General features: G+C 37.6%; 1 protein-coding gene across 1 annotated transcript; it reads right to left on the minus strand.

Moving 5' to 3' along the window:
* Positions 1-126: 126 nt before the first annotated feature.
* On the minus strand, positions 127-22,152 carry LOC148950290 (transient receptor potential channel pyrexia-like). Its single transcript, XM_089091539.1, has 3 exons — positions 21,917-22,152; positions 4,510-4,633; positions 127-2,400 (listed from the first exon to the last, which is right to left on the minus strand). The coding sequence occupies exons 1-3, from the start codon at positions 22,069-22,071 to the stop codon at positions 382-384; spliced, it is 2,298 nt and encodes a 765-aa protein (XP_088947665.1). The 5' UTR covers positions 22,072-22,152; the 3' UTR covers positions 127-381.
* Between the last annotated feature and the right edge of the window lie 2,650 nt (positions 22,153-24,802).

The raw sequence follows: 24,802 nt of genomic DNA on the forward strand, positions 1-24,802 counted from the left end.
CCCAAAATCGCTCTACTACTAATAAAACATCTTTTTTTCATTTATTAAAAAACTAACCCATAGGCTCCCCATAAAATCTCCTGGATCTTGCCCTCTCCCCTCAAATAAAACCCTAGCTCCTCTTCTGGTAAAATGGGGGGAGAGATTTTGATACGATTTGTTGATTGATAAATTGAAGCCATGAAATCATTCCAACTTTGCTGTACTACGGGTTGTATGTTTAGTTAAATGAAACTAAATATAATCAAAATCTATTTAAAATCTTGATTCTTTTTCAATAAAAATTTATTATATCATTAAAAATCCGAAATGTCAATACAACTTTCGGTCTAACATCGATGCAATCTTTCGTTCCATGTAATTTTCCGGTTTCGTTTGTTATCAACTCTTCCAAAAATGATTTTTCACTAAATCAGTTTTATTTTCATCGCTAACCCTCAGCTTGGCTTTTTTTTTATTATCTGTAGTTGACTGGATTAAAATTTTACTCTCAAAAGAATAGAAATCATCTTTCTCGCTTTCGTTACGAATGGAGTCACTTCTAAGACCATTCAAGCATTCTGTGCGGCGAAGAAGCTCTTCTAAAAGAGTCTTTTCATTCGCTAATGCTTTGTTTACTTTTTCCATGACTTCATCTTGAAACTCATTCAGCTTTTCGCCAACAGAACACTGAATATCATTCAAACTTTGAATCTGTTGAAATATGTCGTCCAGATCTTCGCTAAGATTATCAGTAAAATGATTTGATGTAAAAGATCTAGACAGAACCAGTCGACTAAAGTGATGATTTTTCATCCTTTGTCTAACTATTGCAACCCGATGAATTCCTTCTTTCAATTCTTTTGGAAGTCTTATATCCCGGGGATCATTTGGCCTGATCGAGAATACACAATTATATGCACTAGGGACTAAAAGAGCTCCATTTTGTATAATACTTCGGATCTTGACTGGTAAAATATTTGACCATGGTGAAAACACAATCGCTTCAAGGCGATCAATAAGTCTAGTCTGGCGTACGAGTCGACTTAGTCCTGCAGATCTTTGAATTCCTTGTATGTCACTTACTGCAAGGCCAACTAATAAATTCATTAGCACAATTACAATCAAAATAACGAAAGCGAAGAAAACTAGGTGACCTGTACCCTTGTAAAAAGTGTTTTTTGACTCATGCTCTTCAAATAGAATGTCAACATCTATTTCACCAAGCATCATTACCAATGTCGTTAGTAAAGATCCTGGAATTCTGTTTAAGCTTGGTGTTCCTGGGAACAATATTGCCATCCCCAAAGAAAATCCAACTACCATGCATAAATACACCAAAATGAAACGGAGAACATTACCGGCAACGGTGTGAAACATCTGGACATATAGACCACAACTGGGAAATCTCCCAACGACTATCATCATTTGTGTCCAAGATAACACCATTACCAGCCCAGCAGTGTGATATTGCCATTTTTCCGGACAGGGAAGAAAGGTCTTGTGACCATATGCACTACAAGCGGTGAATGTTACGACTAATATTTGTATCCAGTTTTCCCAATTTCGAATATAGTCCTTTGGATTTTGAAAAAGTTGAAATAATTCTTTGATGAAAAAAATAACAGTCAAAAAGAGTAAAAACCACCATACAACTTCAAGTGCTATTGGGGTATTAATAAAAGTACTGGTTGAATTACAAGGATCAAGTTTTCGTGCTCTGAAAGGACAAGTTCCATTAGTACAAAATATGTGGGGGTAATGTTTCTCAAATTTCTTACCAACAATTGGTAGATTGCATTTTTTGGGAGCAAAGGGATCGCAGTATCCATTTTGTATGTAAGGGTTTAAGACAAACGTTTCAACAATAAACAGAGACAGAAATAGTACAAAAAGAGCATAGAAAAGCAACGAAATAAAGAATAGTTTCCTAATTCTAAACCACTTAAGATACAAGAAGGCACGGCATACAGGATGTTGTAGCAAGGTCCTCTGTCCTGACTGTATCAAAGCCATAAAAAACTGTGACTCGCCCGCTTTCTGCCGTGGTACAAGGAATCTAAGATCAACTTTAAGTTCACTGTCCAGTTCATGAGAATCATGGTCAACTAATGATACTGCTTCGTCTAATCTTTGAGAAAGATGAGTGATACAGTCAGGAGTACGCCTTGAAATAACACTAAGTGCTGTTGCCCCTCCCTTAGTTTTCACTGTGATATCCGCACCATGATGAATGAGCAACGAAACTAATGAAGAGTCCTCATTCAGGGCTGCTAAATGAAGAGGACTATATCCAAACTTGTCTTGTTGATTAACATTGGCTCCTAAGGTTAAAAGATTTTGGACTGTTTCTGTACATCGAACGGTTTTAACAATAGCATTGTGCAGAGGGGTTTTCCTGTCAATGTCTTCGGCGTCCACCTAAAACGAAAGAAGATTGTCAGTGTAAATGAAAAATAGAAATAGTATTGTAGCCTAATATAGATGAAACCTGATGCTCTATTTAGCTACTATTTCCAAAATTCCACCTGAGTTTGAAATAGCTGAATAGCAAATTACTGCAATAGACATAGGCGACTATTGCGAAAAGCTGTGTATTAACCGTCTAAAAAAAACGCATTATCTGCTGCGTTGTAATTCTAATTGTCCGGAATAGGGGCAGAATTCACGAGTTTCAAATAACTGTAGTAAAAAGCTCCAGGTTTTAATATTAAATTGTAAAACTAATTTATTTTGAGCCCGGATGAATAGAAAGGACATGTCTAGTAATTACGCAAACTTCATAAATTTATACAACATGAGTTGTTTCCATATATCGTAAGTCTATCTCAATATCTATTTTTCAGGGGATCCGTCCTTGGCTTTATGTGTACGGCGTGCATGAGTGCGTTCGGACTATATATTTACTATCTACTTATGTGTATGTGTCTTTATTATTATGTGCATTTGTGTGGTTTTTGTATATTTAGTTCTTGCGAATTCTGTGGTGGCTTGTGACTTTTTTAAACGATAAGTATTTAATTATGCTTAAACTTTCTAGTAATTATGCTTAACTTTCTAGTAATTTCTAGTAATTATGCTTAAACTTTGCCTCATAATCTTTGCGTTTCGAACAACTGTCTTAGCCAAAAAAAAAAAAAACTATTTTCAACAGTCAATTTTTTTCACTTCTGATCTCACTTAGTCCAATATTCCTACGCTATAAAGTTTGGAATTATTATTTAATATGAAACCCTTCTTTCATCCAGTTCAATTATCTTCTATTTAAGCTCTGCTTAAAGACATGTTGCTAAATATGACTTCTACTTTACATTCTAGGTATGAAAGCTCTTGAAAGCACGTCAGAGACATAAACGATATGGCTAATAGAGCAGCCAATAGTGCCGCTAGAGTCTGACTCCTACCTGTTTAAAAAAAACTTGGGACTCTAGGACCAAATGAGGACTCATATTGCAATACCGTTTGTAAAAATGAGAAGACAAACACGCAAATATAAGTCTGATTATGATCACCTATGGCTGCAGCGCCAGATGCAACCTAGAAACAGGAAAGGTGAAGAAACGAGTACTTGTAACAATCCTGTTCAGTGCCATATATCTGTTTAGAACGTCTTTTCTAAAGAGCTAATCTATCCGTTAATTCCTTTAACGAAGGCTTAATACAATTATGAACTCTTGAGTTGGAGCTAGGCAAGACACCATCCGTGCAACCAGTATATTTGATGTACAAAGTGCCAAAAAGTGAGCTTAAGCTTAAAAAGTGTGCTGTAATTTATTTTTAGTAAATTCAATAAATTGTTGCATGTACGTAATGAATGATTTGGAGTGTAATGGTAACTCATAAAATCAAGTAAGGGTGGGATCAAGTGAAAAAGTCTTAGCCTAAAGTTTATAATTTGTTATAATCCATTTTGTCCTAAAATATTTCCTTGAACAACATGGCCGAAAAAAATGTAATTCATTTTTCACAGGCAGCGCAATAACACTGTATAATAATAGTGTTATTTAAATATTTTTATTTTTTATTGTTAGCCTTTCACCAGGCTACTTCGGCTCCTTCATTTGAAAATTGAAAGTTATGGTGCCCTTGTAAAGAGTCAAGAGTAATTGGGACAACCAGCATCCTTACAGCAGGGCTGTAAGTTAGACCCTAAAAATTTTCTTGCATACCTATTCGGAAAGCGCCCAAAATCAGTTCAAAGGAAATATTATTTGAGTGATTTGGCAACTTTGGGAGTTTCCTGTTGTACTTTAATTGACAAGCTTGATGACAAAAGAAACGTTAAATTTCACTGTCTTTTCAATCAAATTGCATAGTTAAACCACAGATTCTCCATATTATCGATGATGGCTAGTCCCCTGGGGGAATTCAATAATGAACGCTTTGTCTTCGAGACGTTCAGCCGACAAGAGAGGAAGGCCGAGACTCACTGATATATTTAAGGCGTCGCATATCCTTAAGCAAAAGAGGCATTAAAAAAAAAAAAAAAAATAATGTTAGCCAATAAAACAAATGTTTTTTTAGAATTACCTTAGCACCTCCTTTGACTAAAAGTGATACAACCTCACAAGCTTGAGCAAGTGCTGCCATATGAAGAGGAGTTTGGTTACGTATGTTACCTATATTGGGATCAGCACCAAGTGACAACAGTAGCCTGTAATTAATAAATTTGTCAATTAAATATATTGACATCTTGCTTTAAAAACACAACAATCTAATCAGAATGACAGCACACGGTGTTAACGCTTTTGCTATCTTCCAAATTTCCTGGAATCTTGTCATTTGCACATCTACTAAGAGGTGCTTTCAAACATTAGGGTAATAGGATCGATAATGGGAGCTAATGTCCTGTTTGTGCTTTTAGGATACCCAGACACAGTCTAAATACAGTGGGGGACGGGAATCTCTAGATCGTTGTAATAAGGATATCCACCGGAGGGAATTGTTGGATTTCGACCGAAGTTGGAGGGAAGTAAGAAATAATGTTCTAGTTACCCTTGTGCGGATCTCTACCCTGGCTCATTTTTTTGGGGGGGGATGGAAAGGGGTAAAAAACTCTAGTAATCAGAACATTTAGTAAATGGGATCTCTGGACAAAATCAGACTTGATGGAAAGTGCGAATAAGTGTCCAGTCGTGCTTTTTGGAAGCCCGTATCAGACCTGACCTATATGAGGAGGGAAAGGTCCTTAAATAATTGCCAAAAAAACATATAGCCAAAGAGGTCATAATTTTTAATCAATTTAACTTTTGTGGGGGAAGGAGGAGTGAAGATAATAAATGCATGCCGTCAGGAAATCAATAAAAAAGATTGTCTTATATCAGCAAAAACCTAAGGACAATAAGAGCTAGAGTCCTAGTTAAGACTTCTGAGGATCAATGACCCGACGCAAAATTTGAGGGTGACGGAGCCCTATGTTCTTATCATCTCCAAGTGTAGCAGTATTGGTTATGAATATGAACCATACTTGGTCGAAATCAAGAGGAACTGTGCAATATATCGCTTTTGGGGGTCCAAACTCATTCTGACCTTTACTGGTGTGGGAGAGTTGTTATCCCTTTTTTTTCAGAGTATCTACTAATACAGATTGCAAACCTCAATCAAATCGAGTTGGAGGTAAAATGGGTGCTGTTGTACCCACAGGGAGTTCGTATCTGGTCTGATCTATTTGGGGTGAGGGATGATGGTCAGTAGAATGGCCCCTATTGATCGTGACAGTACACCAAATATGGGCATAGAATACTGACAGTACACCAAATATGGGCATAGAATACTGACAGCACACCAAATATGGGCATAGAGTCATTAGGGAGAACACGTTGTTAATGGGGTCAATGACCTCTTTTTCCAAAGTAATCAAAGTGTGTCAACAACAACAACATCGACCTTGACATTCGCTGAGAGCGTGCACTTACAACAACAACAACATCGACCTTGGAACACCTGTGCTGTCGACCTCAATTCACCTATCGTGAATCAATAATTCCCCTTAGAAACAACAAATTAATTCCCCTTTCTTGACAGATCAATCAACCAATGACATCATCTGTCAGACTTTAAAAATTTTCGCATAGAAACGATTCTCCAGGAATAGATCCAAGTCATTAATGTCTTTGCCTCGGAAACAACTCTTTTGGTCGAACTCCAAAGGATATTAATAGCCAAAGGCCATGGAAACAAATCTCCAAGAACCATCTTAGCGATGAATTGTTTTAGCTTGGGAATCAGGTTTCTTATTAATTTGAAATGCATTAGCGCAGAGATGCCAAAAAAAAAGGAACACGCTGAATTACGTGTAGGGATTATTTGGGCGAAACTTTTTTAGACAGGTTATGGAACTGTTTCGGCTAAACAGTTAGAGACATTTTAAAAGATGATTTTTGAAGAGATTTTAGAAGAGAATTTAATGGTGAAACTCTGTGGTCGTTATAATACACAAGTTTCATTTGAACAGTGTTGTGAGGTCCTCTAACCCAACCCCAAAGGGTTCCAATCCTCCTACCCCAACCTCGAAGGAAGCCCCGGTCCTCAAAGGCCCCCCAAGCTCCCAAAGGGCCACCGGCGCCCCCAAAGGCCCACCCAGACCCCCAAAGGCCATCCCCAGGCCTCCCAAAGGCGCATCGAGCTCCCAAAGGACCAACGGGGTCCCAAAGACCCTCCACCGGTCCCCAAATGTCCCCCAGGCCCCCAACTGCCCCCCCGGACCCCCAAAGGCCCTCCCTGTGCCCCAAAGGCCCTCCCTGTGCCCCAAAAGCCCTCCCCCGGCCCCCACAGGTCCCCCGGGCCCGAAAAGCGCCGCGGGCCAGGAATGCGCCGCATGGGGATGCGCTGCAGGGGGATGCGCCGCAGGTCGGGGGAAGTGCCGCAGGGATGCGCTGCAGGGATGCGCCGCAGGGATGCGCCGCAGGAATGCGCCGCAGGAATGCGCCGCAGGGATGCACCACAAAAAGTAAACTAAAAAGTAAAAATTTCGAAATGTTATCCCCCAAACGCCCTCCTCAGACCCCCAAAGGCCCTCCCCTGGTCCTCAAAGGTCCCCCGGTCTCCCAAAGGGGCAACCGGCCCCCAAGGGCACCCCAAAGGTCCTCCCCCGGTCCCCAAAGGTACACTGGGCCCCCAAAAGACCACCCAATCCTCAAGGGCCCCGGATCCCCAAACGCCCTCCCTGGGCCCCAAAGGCCCTCCCCCGGTCCCCATACATGAACACAAAAACTTACACACACACAAAAACTAACACACACACACAAAAAATAACACACACACACGAAAACTTACACACACACACACGAAAACTTACACACACACGCCAAAACTTACACACACACACACACACACACAAAACTTACACATGCACACGAAAACTTACATGCACACAAAAACTTACACACACACAAAAACTTACACACACGCACAAAAACTAACAAACACACACAAAAACTTACACACACACACACATTAAAACTAACACACACACTCAAAAACTTACACACACACACCCCAAAACTTACACACACACACACACACACAAACTTACACACACACACACACACAAACACTTACACATCCACACTAAAACTTACATTCACACAAAAACTTACATGCACACAAAAACTTACACACACACACACACACACAAAACTTACACACATACACACACGAAAATTCACACACACACGCCAAAACTAAAACACAAAAAAACAAACAAACACAAACACATACACAAACACAAAATCAAACACAAGAACACAAAAAAAACTCACAAACACACGCACAAAAACTAAAAAACACACACACACACACAAAACTGACACACACACAAACCAAAACTAACACACACACGCCAAAACTTACACACACACAAAAACTTACACACACACACACACACACACACACACACACACACACAACTTACACATGAACACAAAAAAACTCACACACACACGCACAAAAACTTACACACACACACACACACAAACATACACACACACACATGAAAACTAACACACACACGCAAAAACTTACACAAAAAAAAAATTACACACACACAAACACACACAAAAAATTACACATGCAAAAGAAAACTAACAAGAACACAAAAACTAACATGCACACAAAAACTTACACACACACACAAACACACACAAAAAACTTACACACACAAACACACGAAAACTCACACACACACGCCAAAACTTACACACACACAAAAACTTACACACACACACACACACACACACACACACAAAAACTTACAAACACACACACACACAAAACATACACGCACACACACGAAAACTTAAACACACACGCCAAAACTAACACACACAAAAACTTACACACACACACACACACACACATACACAAACTTACACACACACACACACAAAAAAAAACTTACACACACAAAAACTAACACACACACAAACACAAAAACACACAAACAAACACACACACACAAAAAACTAAAACCCACCCACACAGGCTAAAACACACAAAAACTAAAACGCACTCACAAAAACTAACACACACACTAAAAAACTTACATTCGCACAAAAACTTACATTCACTCAAAAAATAACACACAATCAAACAAACTTACACACACACACAAAAACTTACACACACAAAAAAAAAACGAAAACACAAAAAAAAACATACACACACACACACACACACAAAAACAAGCACAATAACATGAAAACTAAAAAGCACATAAAAAATTACACACACACACACACAAACGAAAACTAACACACACACACGACAAAACTAACACACACAAAACCTAACACACACAAAAACTTACACACACACACACACACAAAAAATTACACCCACACGCAAAAATTTACATGCACACAAAAACTTACATGCACACAAAAACTTACACACACACAAAAACTTACACACACACACAAAAACTTACACACACACAAAAACTTACACACACACACTAAAACTAACTCACACACACACACACACACACACACACAAAAAAACTTACACATGCACACGAAAACTTACATGCACATAAAACTTACATGCACACAAAAACTTACACACACGCACAAAATCTTACACGCACACACAAAAACTTACACACACACACACGAAAACTTACACACACACACGAAAACTTACACACACACACACACACAAACTTACACACACATATGAAAACTTCACACACACACACGAAAACTTACACACACACGCCAAAACTTACACACACACAAAAACTTACACACACACACACACACACAAAAACAAACACAATCACACTAAAACAAACAAGCAAACAAAAACTAACATTAACACAAAAACTTACAAACACACACACACACACACACACACAAAACTAACACACACACACACACGAAAACTTACACACACACGCAAAAACTTACACACACACAAAAACTTACACACACACACACACACAAAAACATACAAAATCACACGAACAATAACAACCACACAAAAACATAAAAACACAAACAAAATTACAAACACACACACACACACACACACAAAACAAAAAACACCCAAAACAAAAACACGAAAACTTAAACACACACGACAAAAAATACACACACACAAAAAAATACACACAAACACACAAACACAAACAAACATACACACACACACACACACACAAAATCTTAAACATGAACACAACAAAAACACACACACACACTCACAAAAACTCACAAACACACACACACACACACACAAAACTTACACACACACAAACTAAAACTCACACACACACGCCAAAAATAACACACACAAAAACTTACACACACACACACACACACACACACACAAACTAACAAACACAAACACACAAAAAACTTACACACACACACAAACACACACAAACTTCAACACAAACACAAAACATTATATACAATCAAAATAGAATACAAAAAAAAACAAATACACACACACACACAAAAACTTAAAAAACAACTCAAAATAAAAATATAACACCCTCAAAAAAAAGACATCACTAAATTAAAAAAAAAAAAAATTACAACCACGACCACAAACAAACACACAAACACAAAAACTTCCAAACACACAAAAACTTACACACACACACACACACACACAAAACTTACACATGCACACGAAAACTTACATTCACACAAAAACTTACACACACACAAACACAAGAAAACTTAAACACACACACGAAAAAACTTAAACACACAAAAGATAAGACACACAAAAACTGACACACACACACACACACAAAAACTTAAACCCACACGCAAAAAACTTACACCCACACGCAAAAACTTAAATTAACAATAACTATTACATTTAAAAAATATATTACACACACACTAAAAATTTATCAAACGCAATAACTAATACACACACACACAAACACTTACACACACACACGAAAACTTTCGCAAACACACACACACACATATAGACACACAAAAAACATAAAAAAGAAAACGAAAAATAAAAAGCACAAACAAAATAACATACACAAACAAAAATAAACACACGCACAAAATCTTACACTCACACATAAAAAATTACACATACACACACTAAAACTAACAGACACACACTAAAACTTACACACACACACACAAAAACTTACACACACACACAATAAAAATAACACACACACGCGAAAACTTACAGACACACGCACCAACTTACACACACACAAAAACTTACACACACACACACACACAAAAAAACTTAAATGCACACAAAAACTTACACACACACACACACACACACAGACACACAAAAATCACACACACACACACACACGAAAACTTACACACACACGCCAAAACTTACACACACACAAAAACTTACACACACACACACACACACACAAAAAACTTACACATTCACACGAAAACTTAAATTCACACAAAAAATTAAATTAACACAAAAACTTACACACACACACACACACACACACAAAAAACTCACACACACACACACACCAAAACATACACACACACTCAAAAACTAACACACACACAAAAACTAACACACACACACACACACACACAAAAAATAACACAAACACACTAAAACAAACAACCACACAAAAACAAACACACACACACACACACTAAAACTAACACACACACACTTCAAAACTTAGACACACAAAAGCTTAGACACACACAAACTTACACACACACACAAAAAACTTACACCCACACACAAAAATTTACATGCACTCAAAAACTTACACACACGCACAAAAACTTACACACACACACAAAAAATTACACACACACAAAAAAAAAATACACACACAAAAAAACATAAACACAAACACACACACAAAAAAAAACTAACACAATCAAATGAAAACATAAAATCACAAACAAAATAACACACACACACACACACACACGAAAAATAACAAGCACACACTACAGAACTTACTCACACAAAAGCTTAGACACACAAAAACTCACACTAACACAAAAAATTACACCCTCGAGCAAAAACGTAACTTAACACAAAAAATTACTTGTGCTAAATCACTTACACACACACTCAAAATAACACACATTATAAAAATCTTACACACACACAATCAAAATAACAATAAAACGAACTCAATATCACACACACACACACACACACACACACAAAAAAATAAAACAAGAAAGCTACAACATAAAATAAAATAAAAACTTACATGCACACAAAAACTTACACACACTCACAAAATATTACATGCACACACAAAAACTTACACACACACACACAAAAACTAACACACACACACGAAAACTTACACACACACACACACACAAACTTACACACACAAATGAAAACTTTCACACACACACGAAAACTTACACACACACGCCAAAACTTACACACACACAAAAACTTACACTCACACACACACAAAAAAACTAACACATTCACACTAAAAATTACATGCACAAAAAAACATACATGAAAACAAAAAATTACACACACACACACACAAACACACACACACAAAACACACACACACACACACCCGAAAACTTAAACACACACTCCAAAAATTATACACACACAAAAACTTACACACACACACACACAAAAACTTACACATCCACACGAAAACTTACATGCAAACAAAAACATAAATGCAAACAAAAACATACACACACACACACACACACACACACACACAAAACACACAAACACACAAACAAGAAAAAATAAAAAAACAAGAAAAAACTTACACACACAAAAAAACAAAAAAACACAAACCAACAAACACACACACATATACACACACACACACACACAAAAACTTACACATGAACACAACAAAAACTCACACACACACGCACAAAAACTTACAAACACACACACACACACAAACAAAACTTAACAACACACACACGAAAAATCAAACATACACGAAAAAAATAAATAACAAAAAATATTACAAAAAAACAAAAACACACACACAAAAACTAAAACACACATACACAAAAAAAATACACACACACACAAACACACAAACACATACAAACACACACAAAAACTTACACCCACACACAAAAGCTTAGACACACAAAAACGTACACACACACACACAAAGACTTACACACACACGCAAAAACTTACATGCACACAAAAAATTACATTCACAAAAAAACTTACACACACACACACAAAACATAAACACACTCACAAAAACTAACACACACACAAAAACTCACACGCACAAAAAAACTTACACACACACACACACACACACAAAAACTCACACAAGCACATGAAAACAAACACACACACAAAAACTTACACACACACACACACACACTAACACTAACAAACACAAAAGAAAAAACTTACACACACAAAAGATTAGACACAAACAAAAATACACACACACACACACACACAAAAACATACACCCACACGCAAAAACAAACATCCACACGCAAAAACTAACATGCACACAAAACCTTACATGAACACAAAAACTTACACACACACTAACACTTAAAAACAAGCACAAAAACATACACACACACACAAAAACATACACACACACACGAAAAAAAATGCCAGAACAAAAAAACAAACAAACACACAAACAAAATAAAATAGACACAGCAACAAAGAAACCAACTAAACAAATACAACAACACACAAACTTACACACATGCACAAAATCTTACATGCACACACAAAAACTTACACATACACACACGAAAACTTACACACACACACTAAAACTTACACACACACACACAAAAACTTACACACACACATGAAAACTTACACACACACTATAACTTACACACACACGAGAAAACTTACACACACACAAAAACTTACACACACACACACACACACACAAAAACTTACATTCACACAAAAACATACACACACACACACACACACAAAACTCACACACACACACACACACACGGAAACTTACACATACACGCCAAAACTTAAACACACACAAAAACTTACACACACACACACACACACACACAAAAACTTACACATGCACACGAAAACTAACAAGCACACAAAAACTTAAATGCACACAAAAACATACACACACACACACACACACACACACAAAACTCACACACACACACACACGAAAACTCACACACACACACAAAAACTTACACACACAAAAAAACTTACACACACACACACACACACACACACACACACACACACACACACACACACACACACACACACACACACACACACACAAAAAAAAAAAAAATAACAAAAAATAAATAAAAAAATAACATAAAATCAATAAATAACACAAACACTAACAAACACACAGACTCACACCCAAACACTCACACACACACACACACAAACACACACACAAAAACAAACATACACATTCACACCAAAAAAACTCACACACACACACGCACAAAAACTTACAAACACACACACACACACAAACTTACACACACACACACTAAAACTTAAACACACACTCAAAAACTAACACACACAAAAAATTAGACACACACACGCACACACACACACACACACACAAACATACACACACACACAAAAAAAACTTAAACACACACACACACTTACAAACACACACAAAAACTTACACCCACACACAAAAGCTTAGACACACAAAAACTTACACACACACACACAAAACTTACACCCACATGCAAAAACTTACATGCACACAAAAAGTTACATGCACACAAAAACTTACACATACACAAAAACTTACACACACACACAAACTTACACACACGCACGACAACATACACACACACAAAAACTTATACACATAAAAGCTAAGACACACAAGATCTAAGACACACAAAAACTTACACACACACACACAAAAACACTTACACACACACGCAAAAACTGACAAGTACACAAACACTTATATGCACACACAAACTTACTCACACAAAACTTACACACACGCACAAAAACTTACACACACACACAAAAACTTACACACACACACACGAAAACTTACGTACACACACGAAAACTTACACACACACACGCCAAAAATTACATACACACAAAAACTTACACACTTACCATATCACAGTTACAATGTCTTAATTTTTCAAATTTCATTTTGAATTTCTCTCGTGAAATGCAAGAGTTGGAATATTTCAGTAGTGACTTGTGGTGCTTTACCTTCTCACAGTTACATTCTCTTGATTTCTCGAAATTAATTTTGAATTTCTGTCATGAAATGCAAGAGTTGGAAAATTGGGGTCTTAGTCCACCAGCCCGAATGGTGTAAATCCAATAGCTCAGTATTGGGGTCCCAGTCCACCAGCCTGAACGGTGGAAATTCACTAGCTCGGAATTGGGGTATTAGTCCACCAGCCTGAATGGTGGAAATCCACTAGCTCAATATTGGGGTCTCAGTCCACCAGTCTGAATGGTTGAAATTCACTGTTTAAGTTAGGTTAGGTTAACTTATCATGAGCGCTCATGGTAAGTTAACCTAACCTTTTCCGACGAGTATGGTTAGGTTAGGCTAGATTAAGTTAGATTAGGTTAAGTTAGGTTAGGTTAGCCCATGTACGCTTCACTTAGGTTAGCTTAGGTTAGGTGAGAGACAGGCAAAAAGTTAGGTGTATGATTAGGTTAGGTTAGGGTTAGATTAAATTAGGTTAGGTTAAGTTAGGTTAGGCTAGGTTAGCCTACGTACGCGCGCGTACGTAGGCTAACCTAGCCTAACCTAACTTAACCTAACCTAATTTAAGTTTTTGTGTGTGTGTGTGTGTGTAAGTTTTCGTGTGTGTGTGTAAGTTTTCATGTGTGTGTGTAAGTTTTTGTGTGTGTGTGTGTGTAAGTTTTCGTGTGTGTGTGTAAGTTTTCGTGTGTGTGTGTGTTTTTGCTTGTGAGTGAGTTTATGTTTTTTTGAGTGTGTGTATTTTTGATTGTGAATTTTTTTTTTTATGTTCTTTTTTTTTTTATTGTTCTTTTTTTTTTTTTTATTTTTTTTTTGTTGTTTTTTTTTTTTTTTCGTAATTTTTAGTTTTTGTTTGGTAGTTTTTGTTTTTTTTTATGTTTTTTTGAGTGTGTGTTATTTTTATTTTTTGTTTTAGTTTTTGTGTGCATGTAAGTTTTTGTGTGCATGTAAATTTTTGCGTGTGGGTGTAAGTTTTTGTGTGTGTGTATGTGTTAGTTTTTGTGTGTCTAAGATTTTGTGTGTGTTTGTTTTGTCGTGTGTGTGTGTTAGTTTTCGTGTGTGTGTGTGTTAGTTTTTGTGTGCATGTAAGTTTTCGTGTGCATGTGTAAGTTTGTGTGTGTGTTTGTGTGTGTGTTTCAGTTTGTGTTTGGTTTTTATTTTTTGGTGGGTTGTGTAAGCGGTTTTTATTGTTTGTTAGTTTTTTTGCATAAGTGTTATTTTGCGCATGCATGCTATATACTGTCTTAATGTTATTTTTTGCGTGTGGGTTGTTTTTTTTTGTTTTGCATGTAAGTTTTTGTTTGTTTTTTCCTTTGTTTGTTGGTGAAAGTTTTTGTGTGTGTGTGTAAGTTTTTGTGTGTTTGTGTGTGCGTGTGTAAGTTTTTTTGTGTGTAAGTTTTTTGTGTGTGTGTGTGTGTGTTATTTTTTTTATGTTTGTGTGTGTGTGTGTGTTAGTTTTTTTGTTTTTAATTTTTTGCGTGTGTGTGTTAGTTTTCGTGTGTGTGCGTGTTAGTTTTTTGAGTGTGTGTGTGTGTAAGTTTTTGTGTGTGTGTGTGTGTGTGTGTGTGTGTGTAAGTTTTTGTGTGTGTGTAAGTTTTGGCGTGTGTGTGTGAGTTTTCGTGTTTGTGTGTGTGTAAGTTTTGTGTGTGTGTGTGTGTGTGTGTGTAAGTTTTTGTGTGCATGTAAGTTTTTGTGTGCATGTAAGTTTTCGTGTGCATGTGTTAGTTTGTGTGTTTGTGTGTTTGTGTTTTAGTTTTTGTGTGTATTTTTTGACATTTGTTTTTTTGTTTTTGTTTGTGGGTTTAAGTTTTGTGTGTGTGTGTATGTTTTTGTGCGTGTGTGTGCGATTTTTTTGATTTTTCATTTGATAGTTTTTTTGTATGTGTGTGTGTTTTTTTGCGTGTGGTTAAGTATTGACGTGTGTGTGTAAGTTTTCGTGTGTGTGTGTGGAAGTTTTGTGTTTGTGTGTGTGTAAATTTTTGTGAGTGTGTGTGTGTGTTTTTTTGTGTTCATGTGTAAGTTTGTGTGTGTGTGTGTGTGTGTGTGTGTGTTAGTTTTTGTGTGTGTGTAATTGTTGGCGTGTGTGTGTATTTTTTCGTTTGTTTGTGTGTTTAATTTTTGTGAGTGTGTGTGTGTGTAAGTTTTTGTGTGCATGTAAGTTTTTGTGTGCATGTAAGTTTTTGTGTGCATGTGTAAGTTTTTGTGTGTGTGTGTGTGTGTTTAAGTTTGTTTTCTTGTGTGTGAATTTTTTTGCGTGTATGTGTGTAAGTTTTTACGTGTGTGTGTAAGTTTTATTGTGTGTGTGTGTGTAAGTTTTTGTGTGTGTTTGTTAGTTTTTGTGCGTGTGTGTAAGTTTTTGTGTGTGTGTAAGTTTTTGTGTGCATGTAAGTTTTCGTGTGCATGTGTAAGTTTTTGTGTGTGTGTGTGTGTGTGTAAGTTTTTGAGTGTGTGTGTTAGTTTTAGTGTGTGTGTGTGTAAGTTTTCGTGTGTGTGTGTGTAAGTTTTTGTTTGTGTGTGTAAGTTTTTGTGTGTGTGTAAGTTTTTGTGTGCATGTATGGGGACCTGGGGAGGGCCTTTGGGGCCCAGGGAGGGCGTTTGGGGATCCGGGGCCCTTGAGGATTGGGTGGTCTTTTGGGGGCCCAGTGGACCTTTGGGGACCGGGAGAGGACCTTTGGGGGGCCCGGGGGCCCTTGGGGGCCGGTTGCCCCTTTGGGAGCCCGGGGGACCTTTGAGGACCAGAGGAGGGCCTTTGGGGGTCTGAGGAGGGCGTTTGGGGGATAACATTTCGAAATTTTTACTTTTTAGTTTACTTTTTGCGGCGCATCCCTGCGGCACATTCCTGCGGCGCATCCCTGCGACGCATCCCCTGTGGCGCATCCCCTGCGGCGCATCCCTGCGGCGCTTCCCCCGACCCGCGGCGCATCCCCCTGCAGCGCATCCCCATGCGGCGCATTCCTGGCCCGCGGCGCTTCTCGGGCCCGGGGGACCTTTGGGGGCCGGGGGAGGGCCTTTGGGGTACAGGGAGGGCCTGTGGGGCACAGGGTGGGCCTTTGGGGGTCCGGGGTGGGTGCAGTTGGGGGCCTGGGGGACATTGGGGGACCGGTGGAGGGTCTTTGGGACCCCGTTGGTCCTTTGGGAGCTCGATGGGCCTTTGGGGGGCCCGGGGATGGCCTTTGGGGGTCTGGGTGGGCCTTTGGGGGTGCCGGTGGCCCTTGGGGAGCTGGGGGGGCCTTTGAGGACCGGGGGCTTCCTTCGAGGTTGGGGTAGGAGGATTGGAACCCTTTGGGGTTGGGTTAGAGGACCTCACAACACTGTTCAAATGAAACTTGTGTATTATAACGACCACAGAGTTTCACCATTAAATTCTCTTCTAAAATCTCTTCAAAAATCATCTTTTAAAATGTCTCTAACTGTTTCGCCGATATAGTTCCATAACCTGTCTAAAACAGTTTCGCCCAAATAATCGCTAAACGTAATTCAGCGTGTTCCTTTTGTTTTTGGCATCTCTGCGCTAACGCATTTCAAATTAATAAGAAACCTGATTCCCGCGCTAAAACAATTCATCGCTAAGATGTTTCTTGGAGAATTGTTTCCATGGCCTTTGGCTATTAATATCCTTTGGAGTTCGACCAAAAGAGTTGTTTTCGAGGCAAAGACATTAATGACTTGGATCTATTCCTGGAGAATCGTTTCTATGCGAAAATTTTTAGTCTGACAGACGATGTCATTGGTTGATTGATCTGTCAAGAAAGGGGAATTAATTTGTTGTTTCTAAGGGGAATTATTGATTCACGATAGGTGAATTGAGGTCGACAGCAGAGGTGTTCCAAGGTTGATGTTGTTGTTGTTGTAAGTGCACGCTCTCAGCGAATGTCAAGGTCGATGTTGTTGTTGTTGACACACTATCAACCTTTGGAAAAAGAGGTCATTGACCCCATTAACCACGTGTTCTCCCTAATGACTCTATGCCCTTATATGGTGTACTGTCAGTATTCTATGCCCATATTTGGTGTGCTGTCAGTATTCTATGCCCATATTTGGTGTGCTGTCACGATCAATAGGGGCCATTCTACTATGGTCTTCATAAATTATTGTTATCGGGATGTTTAGCAGAACTCAGAAGGGGTTGTCGGGTAATAACAAAGCCTTTTTAGAAGCAGAATATATTCCAACAGCGTTTTTAGGGATCAACGCATATTCTGACCTTTATAAGGGACAACATTTTGAGGACCTCTCTAGGGGGGGGGGGCGTGCCTAAATTCTTGGTATTAAAAATTTTACCTGAATGGTTTTTGGGATCTCATTAAAACCTTGTGGTAGGTAAGAGCGAGAATCCATGATTCAGAATTCCAAGTAATAATTTTTTTTTGTTTTCAAAATAATAATAATCGTAATAATGACAGTATTCTTATTTAAAGCATTTTGGCCACATGAAAAAAAAAATTGGAAAAAAATTATATCACTGTAATATAATCAAACACAAAAACTAGTTGATAATATGCCCCCCCCCTCAGTGACAAGCTTCTCCATAAATATTAGAAAACCCTGAATGTAATATTGAAAACAGAAGTTAAATATTTTTTTTCTTCTTTAATATAACAATGAAGAGTGATGTTGAAGCTTAAATGAACATAAATGATATTACAATTTGAGGGAGACTACCGCCCTCTAAGACCTTCGCTGCTTACGCTCAAGACTTCCCTTTTTTCCATATATCGAAAATCCTCTAAAAAAAAACATGAGTCAAAATTTAGCGTAAAAATGCCTCCTTTTAGTTACTGTCACTTGAACCTTCATCCGCGTGAACCGTTTTCCCTTCTTCCGCGTAATGGTATCTCGTAAGAAACTGAGAGGACCTGGAAATAGTTTTACGATAGTCTTCAATCGATTGGCTACTCCAAAATTTTTTGATAGCCTTTTGGCTCTATTTAACTAAATTACCATTTGTGGCAAAAATAAAAAAGCCAGGCATTGGCATTTTGCCAATGTCTGCCCACTTTGGTAAAAAGAAAGAAAAACGTGTGTGCTACAACATGCGATTTTTGTTTGCAAAGGTTTGAACACTGATTTGATAAAGAGAACCCTGGTAAATATTAAAAAAAAAAAAAACAGGGAACAATCCCAGAAAATTCCCTGAAAAAAAAAAACTAAATTCATACTTTATCAAACAGTTCGTGGTAACGAACTGTGAGTAAAGAGTGACCCGGCTCAATAGTAACCGAAACTCTAAAAAACAGAATTTGATCCCAATAGATACATCAAAAGAATTGGATTTGTATGCTGATTTGAAATGTATAAATTTCATCAAGTTTAGTGTTACCCATCAAAAGTTACAAGCCTGGGAATATTTACCTTATTTTCGAAAAAGGGGAAAACACCCCGTAAAAGTAGTAGAATCTTAATGAAAATAACACCATCCGATTCAGCGTCTCAGATAATCCTACTGTAGAGATTTTAAGCTCCTATATGCAAAAATGTGGAATTTTGTATTTTCTGCCAGAAGAAAGATCACGGATGCGTTTTTATTTATTTGTTTTTTTCTTCCCAGGGGTAATCATATGGACCCAGTCGGCCTAAAACATAGCGAGAGGGCTCATTCTAACGGAAATTAAAAGCTCTAATGTCCTCTTTAATAAAGGCAAAAATTGGAGGGAAACTATGCCCCCTCCCATGCTCATTTTTCCCAGTCACCGGATCAAAATTTTGAGATAGACGTTTTGTTCACCATAATCAAAAATCTAATAACTATGTCTTTAGCTGTAAAATGATTCCCCACAGTCCCCGGGGGAAGTGCTGCAAGTTGTGAACTTTGCTCATTGTTTGTGCATAGTATTTGTTATTGGGAAGTATACAGTCATTTTTTTTTGGGGGGGGGGGCTGTGCTTGTGGTGGATTTCTAAGCGGAGAATCTTCCTTGGGGATGCAGATTTGTGGGGAGTGAATATTCTAGGGAAAATGTTACACTAGGGGGTTTTGACAGAATTACTATACGAAATTCTTTTTAATTGTCTTACATTTTCTTTGCCAAATTTTTTATATGGAGATGTTCCAGGGGGAATTATCCGGGGCTTTTTTCCGCGCGTTTTGTTTTCTGGGAACAATATCCACGGAAAGGGGCATTTATGGAGTGATCGAGAAACTGACTATACATTAAAGTCTTAGTCCAATAAAAAAAATGCCAAGGAGAATTTTTCAGGGTGAATCGTCCACAAGCAATTTTACAGAGAAGGGGGGGGGGGGTCTCAGTGAGCAAGGAACCGTCTGGAGGGAATTTGATGGAGGGGGGGGGTGCACTTTACGTTGGAGGAAAATTTTCAGGGAGGAGTTTCCCGTGAGGGGGAGGGGTATATTTCATAGAGGGTGAGCCAGATTTACCGGCATTATTTGAAAAACGAACAGAAATGATTTCGTATTTGAAGGGCTGCCCCTTCCTCAATACCTTCCTCTTTACGGTTAGGTTTGACTGTTTACTAAAAATGAAACACGGGGGCCGTTTAATTAGAATAGAAAGTTTTCTTAAAAGTGCTAACAGCTTTAGCGTAAAGAGCAAGGTATTGATAAGGGGACGACCCTTCATATCCGGAATATATCTGCCAAAATTAATAAGAAAATTGTGTTTTAATTTTTCATGCACGGTGAGCCAAAATCGAACCTGCATCAGTTGAAAAACCTTCAGAAATTAAATATAAAAATAAGTTTTTTAACTGAAAGTAAGGAGCGATATTAAAACTTAGAACGAACAGCAATGATTCCGTATGTGAAAGGGGATGTCCCCTCCTCAACGCCTCGCTCTTTACGCTAAAGTTGGACTCTTTTTCACCACTCTACTTTTTACAACAATAAACAACTTTAGCATAAAGAGCGAGGCGTTGAGAAGGGGACAGCCCCTTTCATAAATAATTGCTGTTCGTTTTAAGTTTTAATATTGCTCCTTACTTTCAGTTAAAAAAAAACTTGTCTTTTTATTTAATTAGGTAAGGGCCTCGTATCTTTGTTTTATGGGTGGCATGTATGTCAAATATGATGGTGCTACATATTTTCACCAAAATATTTCTTTGCTGATACTAAGTAGCATTTGAAGGGTAACTATAAACCTAATTAATTCTTGCGTATTTAAAATCAGCGTAAAAAAACAAATTATTTTGATATCTATACTGACTTCAAACTTCTAGTTTTAGAGCTTTGATTACAGTTGGCACGAGTCGATCTTTTCTATCTTTATTTATTTATTCTGAAGTAATCTACCTAACACAGTCAGATGCAGCATCTTCAGCTGCTAAATGCAAAGCTGTCAGCTTATTTGAACCGCATAGCATGCGAACATCTGCGTCAGATTTGAGAAGTATTTCGAGACATTTGCTGTCTCCTAGAGAAGCTGAGATGTGCAGTGGTGACTCCATATAAGCATGAGGGCTATTCACTTTAGCTCCTGAAAGAGAATTTATTGTTGGTAAATGAAAGCAAAATGAAAACTTGTGCCAGGATATGCATTACTGCTGCATCGAACTTGAAATGAACTTCATAAATATATTACACTTGCAGCAAATTATTCTGACACTTACTCCACAGATAAAACCATGTATGTTTGTCTTTTATTCTCTTTCATCCTATCATAGGCAGCGCAATAGCGCTGCCTAAGTAAAGAACAATGTTGGCACAATGTATTATTCTTTCCTTTTTTTTTGGTTTCTTTTAGACCAGGGCACTTCGTATCGAAGGAGTTGCCGTAGAAACTTCGAAAAGGGCCCATTCGATTGGAAATCGGAAGGGCTTGTCCCTTTTTAATTGCCGAAAGTGATTGGAAGGCAACTAACACCCCTCCCATGCCGCCCATTTCCCCAAACACATCCAATCAAATTTTGAGATAGCCATTTTGTTCCACGAAGTTGAAAGGTCTGGAAATTATGTCCTTGAGGAAGACACTCCCCCCACAGCCTTCAGGGCACGGTTTGTAAGCTATGCCCTGGGACATATAAGGTTTTTATAGAAAGCGTTGTAGAAACTTCAAAAAGGGCTCATTCGATTGGAAATTAAGAGAACTGGTGCCTTTCTTATTAGTCAAAAGTGATCAGCGGGCAAATCCCCCCCCCCACACCTATCATTTCCCCAAGCACTTCCAACACTTCGAATACGTTAAAAATCAAAATCAAATTGCATATTAAATATATAATGATATTAATTGTTGAAAGATCCATCAGTTGAATTTTTTTTCACAGTAATGTTTATTTTCATTTTCAATGCTGTAAGAGCTGAAAAAGAAAATATTTGTAATATAATTCATTTTCGGTGAAGCACAGATGACGCAGTAGGCTTTAGGTTTTCAAACAGTTCGTGGTAACGAACTGTAAGTAAGGAGCGACCCGGCTCAATGGTAACCGAAACTCTAAAAAACGGGTTTTTGATACCAATAGATATATCAAAAGAATCAGATTTCAATGCTGATTTCAAATATATAACTTTCATCAAGTTTAGAGCTACCTATCAAAAGTTACGCGCCTGAGAAAATTTGGCTGATTTTCAAAAAAAGGGGGAAAGACCCCCTAAAAGTTATAGAACCTTAATGAAAATCACACCATCATATTCAGCGTATCAGAGAACCCTACTGCAGAGGTATCAAGCTCCAATATACAAAAATGTGTAATTTTGTATTTCGTGCCAAAGAAAGATCATGGATGTGTGTTTATTTGTTTGTTTGTTTTTTTTTTTTCCCAGGGGTGATCGTATCGACCAAGTGGTCCCAGAATATTGTGAGAGGGCTTATTCGAACAGAAATTAAAAGTTCTAGTGCCCTTTTTAAGTGACAAAAAAAAATGGAGGGCAACTAGGCCCCCTCCCACGCTCATTTTTTTCCCAAAGTCACCCGATCAAAATTTTGAGATAGCCATTTTGTTCAGCATGGTAGAAAATATGATAAAAATGTCTTTTAGGATGACTTGATCCCCCAAAGTCCCCAGGGAGAGGGCTGAAAGTTATGAACTTTACTCAATGTTAACATATAGTATTGGTTATTGGGAAGTATACAGACTTTTTCAGAGGAGTTTTTTTCTGGTAGGTGGGGGACGGAGAGGGTCGGGGGCTATATGGAAGGAACTTTCCATGAAGGAAGTTTTCAGGGGGGACGGGACATTGCTATGACGGGGGCGCCGGATTTCCCAGCATTATTAAAGAAAAAGATCAGAAATTAAATAAAAAAAAAATAAGTTTTTAAACTGATCAACTGATTGTGATTAAGAGGTCATTTTTAAAGAACTGGAAAAAAAATTCGAACTATAGTTTAAAGAGAAGGGTATTGACTAGGGGGCGAATCCCCTAATATACGTGTTAAAAATTTATGAATATAGAAGTTCGTTACGTAAGTTAATTTTAAGTTACGTGTATTTATTACTAATAAAAACGTTCGTAAATAAAATTAAACAAGTTTCGAGAAAGCCATTTAACCAAATATAATATACAAATTTTGTTTTAATTATTCATGTACGGTGAGCCAATATAAAAACCTGCATTAATTCAAAAACATTCACAAATTAAATAAAAAGACAAGTTTTTTTTAACTGAAAGTAAAGAACGATGTTAAAACTTAAAGCGAAAAGAAATTATTTCGTATATGAAGGGGGCTGTCCCCTCTTCAACGCCTCGCTCTTTACGCTAAAGTTTGACTTTCTCACAACTCTAATTTTTTAAACAATAAAAAACTTTAGCATAAAGAGCGAGGCGTTGAGCAGGGGACAGCCCCTATCATATACGTAATAATTTCTGTTCGTTTGAAGTTTTAATGTCGCTCCTTACTTTCAGATAAAAAAACTTTTTTTTTGTTTAATTTACAGTTAAAGAAGGGGGCAGTATCTAAACTCTGGTTTGTAGTGAAACTATATTCGTCTTGAACAACTTTAGAAAGAACTAATAAATTAAACTGAATATTTGATGTATAAAGATATTAATTGCTGAAAGCTCATCAGTCCAAAATTTTACTGTAGTTTTAATATTTATTTTCAAAATAAAGTACAAAAGAAAATATTTGTTATATAATTCATTTTGAGTAGAGCGCCAATGACACAGTAGGTTTTACACTTATGCAGTGAGAGGAGGCCAAAACCAAACTCTTGTTTGTAGTTATTTTTGTTCGATTCAAGT

This window comes from Artemia sp. Qi Xiang Cuo, chromosome 7 (assembly GCF_049724085.1).
Source record: "Artemia sp. Qi Xiang Cuo chromosome 7, ASM4972408v1, whole genome shotgun sequence".
NCBI classification, from domain to species: domain Eukaryota; kingdom Metazoa; phylum Arthropoda; class Branchiopoda; order Anostraca; family Artemiidae; genus Artemia; species Artemia sp. Qi Xiang Cuo.

Coding starts and splice junctions, on each gene's coding strand:
- LOC148950290 (XM_089091539.1), bottom strand. CDS start 22,071: ATGGAGTCACCACTGCACATCTCAGCTTCTCTAGGAGACAGCAAATGT. Junction 4,634..21,916: donor GCTGCATCTGACTGTGTTAG/GTAGATTACTTC, acceptor TATTAATTACAG/GCTACTGTTGTCACTTGGTG. Junction 2,401..4,509: donor TAGTCAAAGGAGGTGCTAAG/GTAATTCTAAAA, acceptor CTTTCGTTTTAG/GTGGACGCCGAAGACATTGA.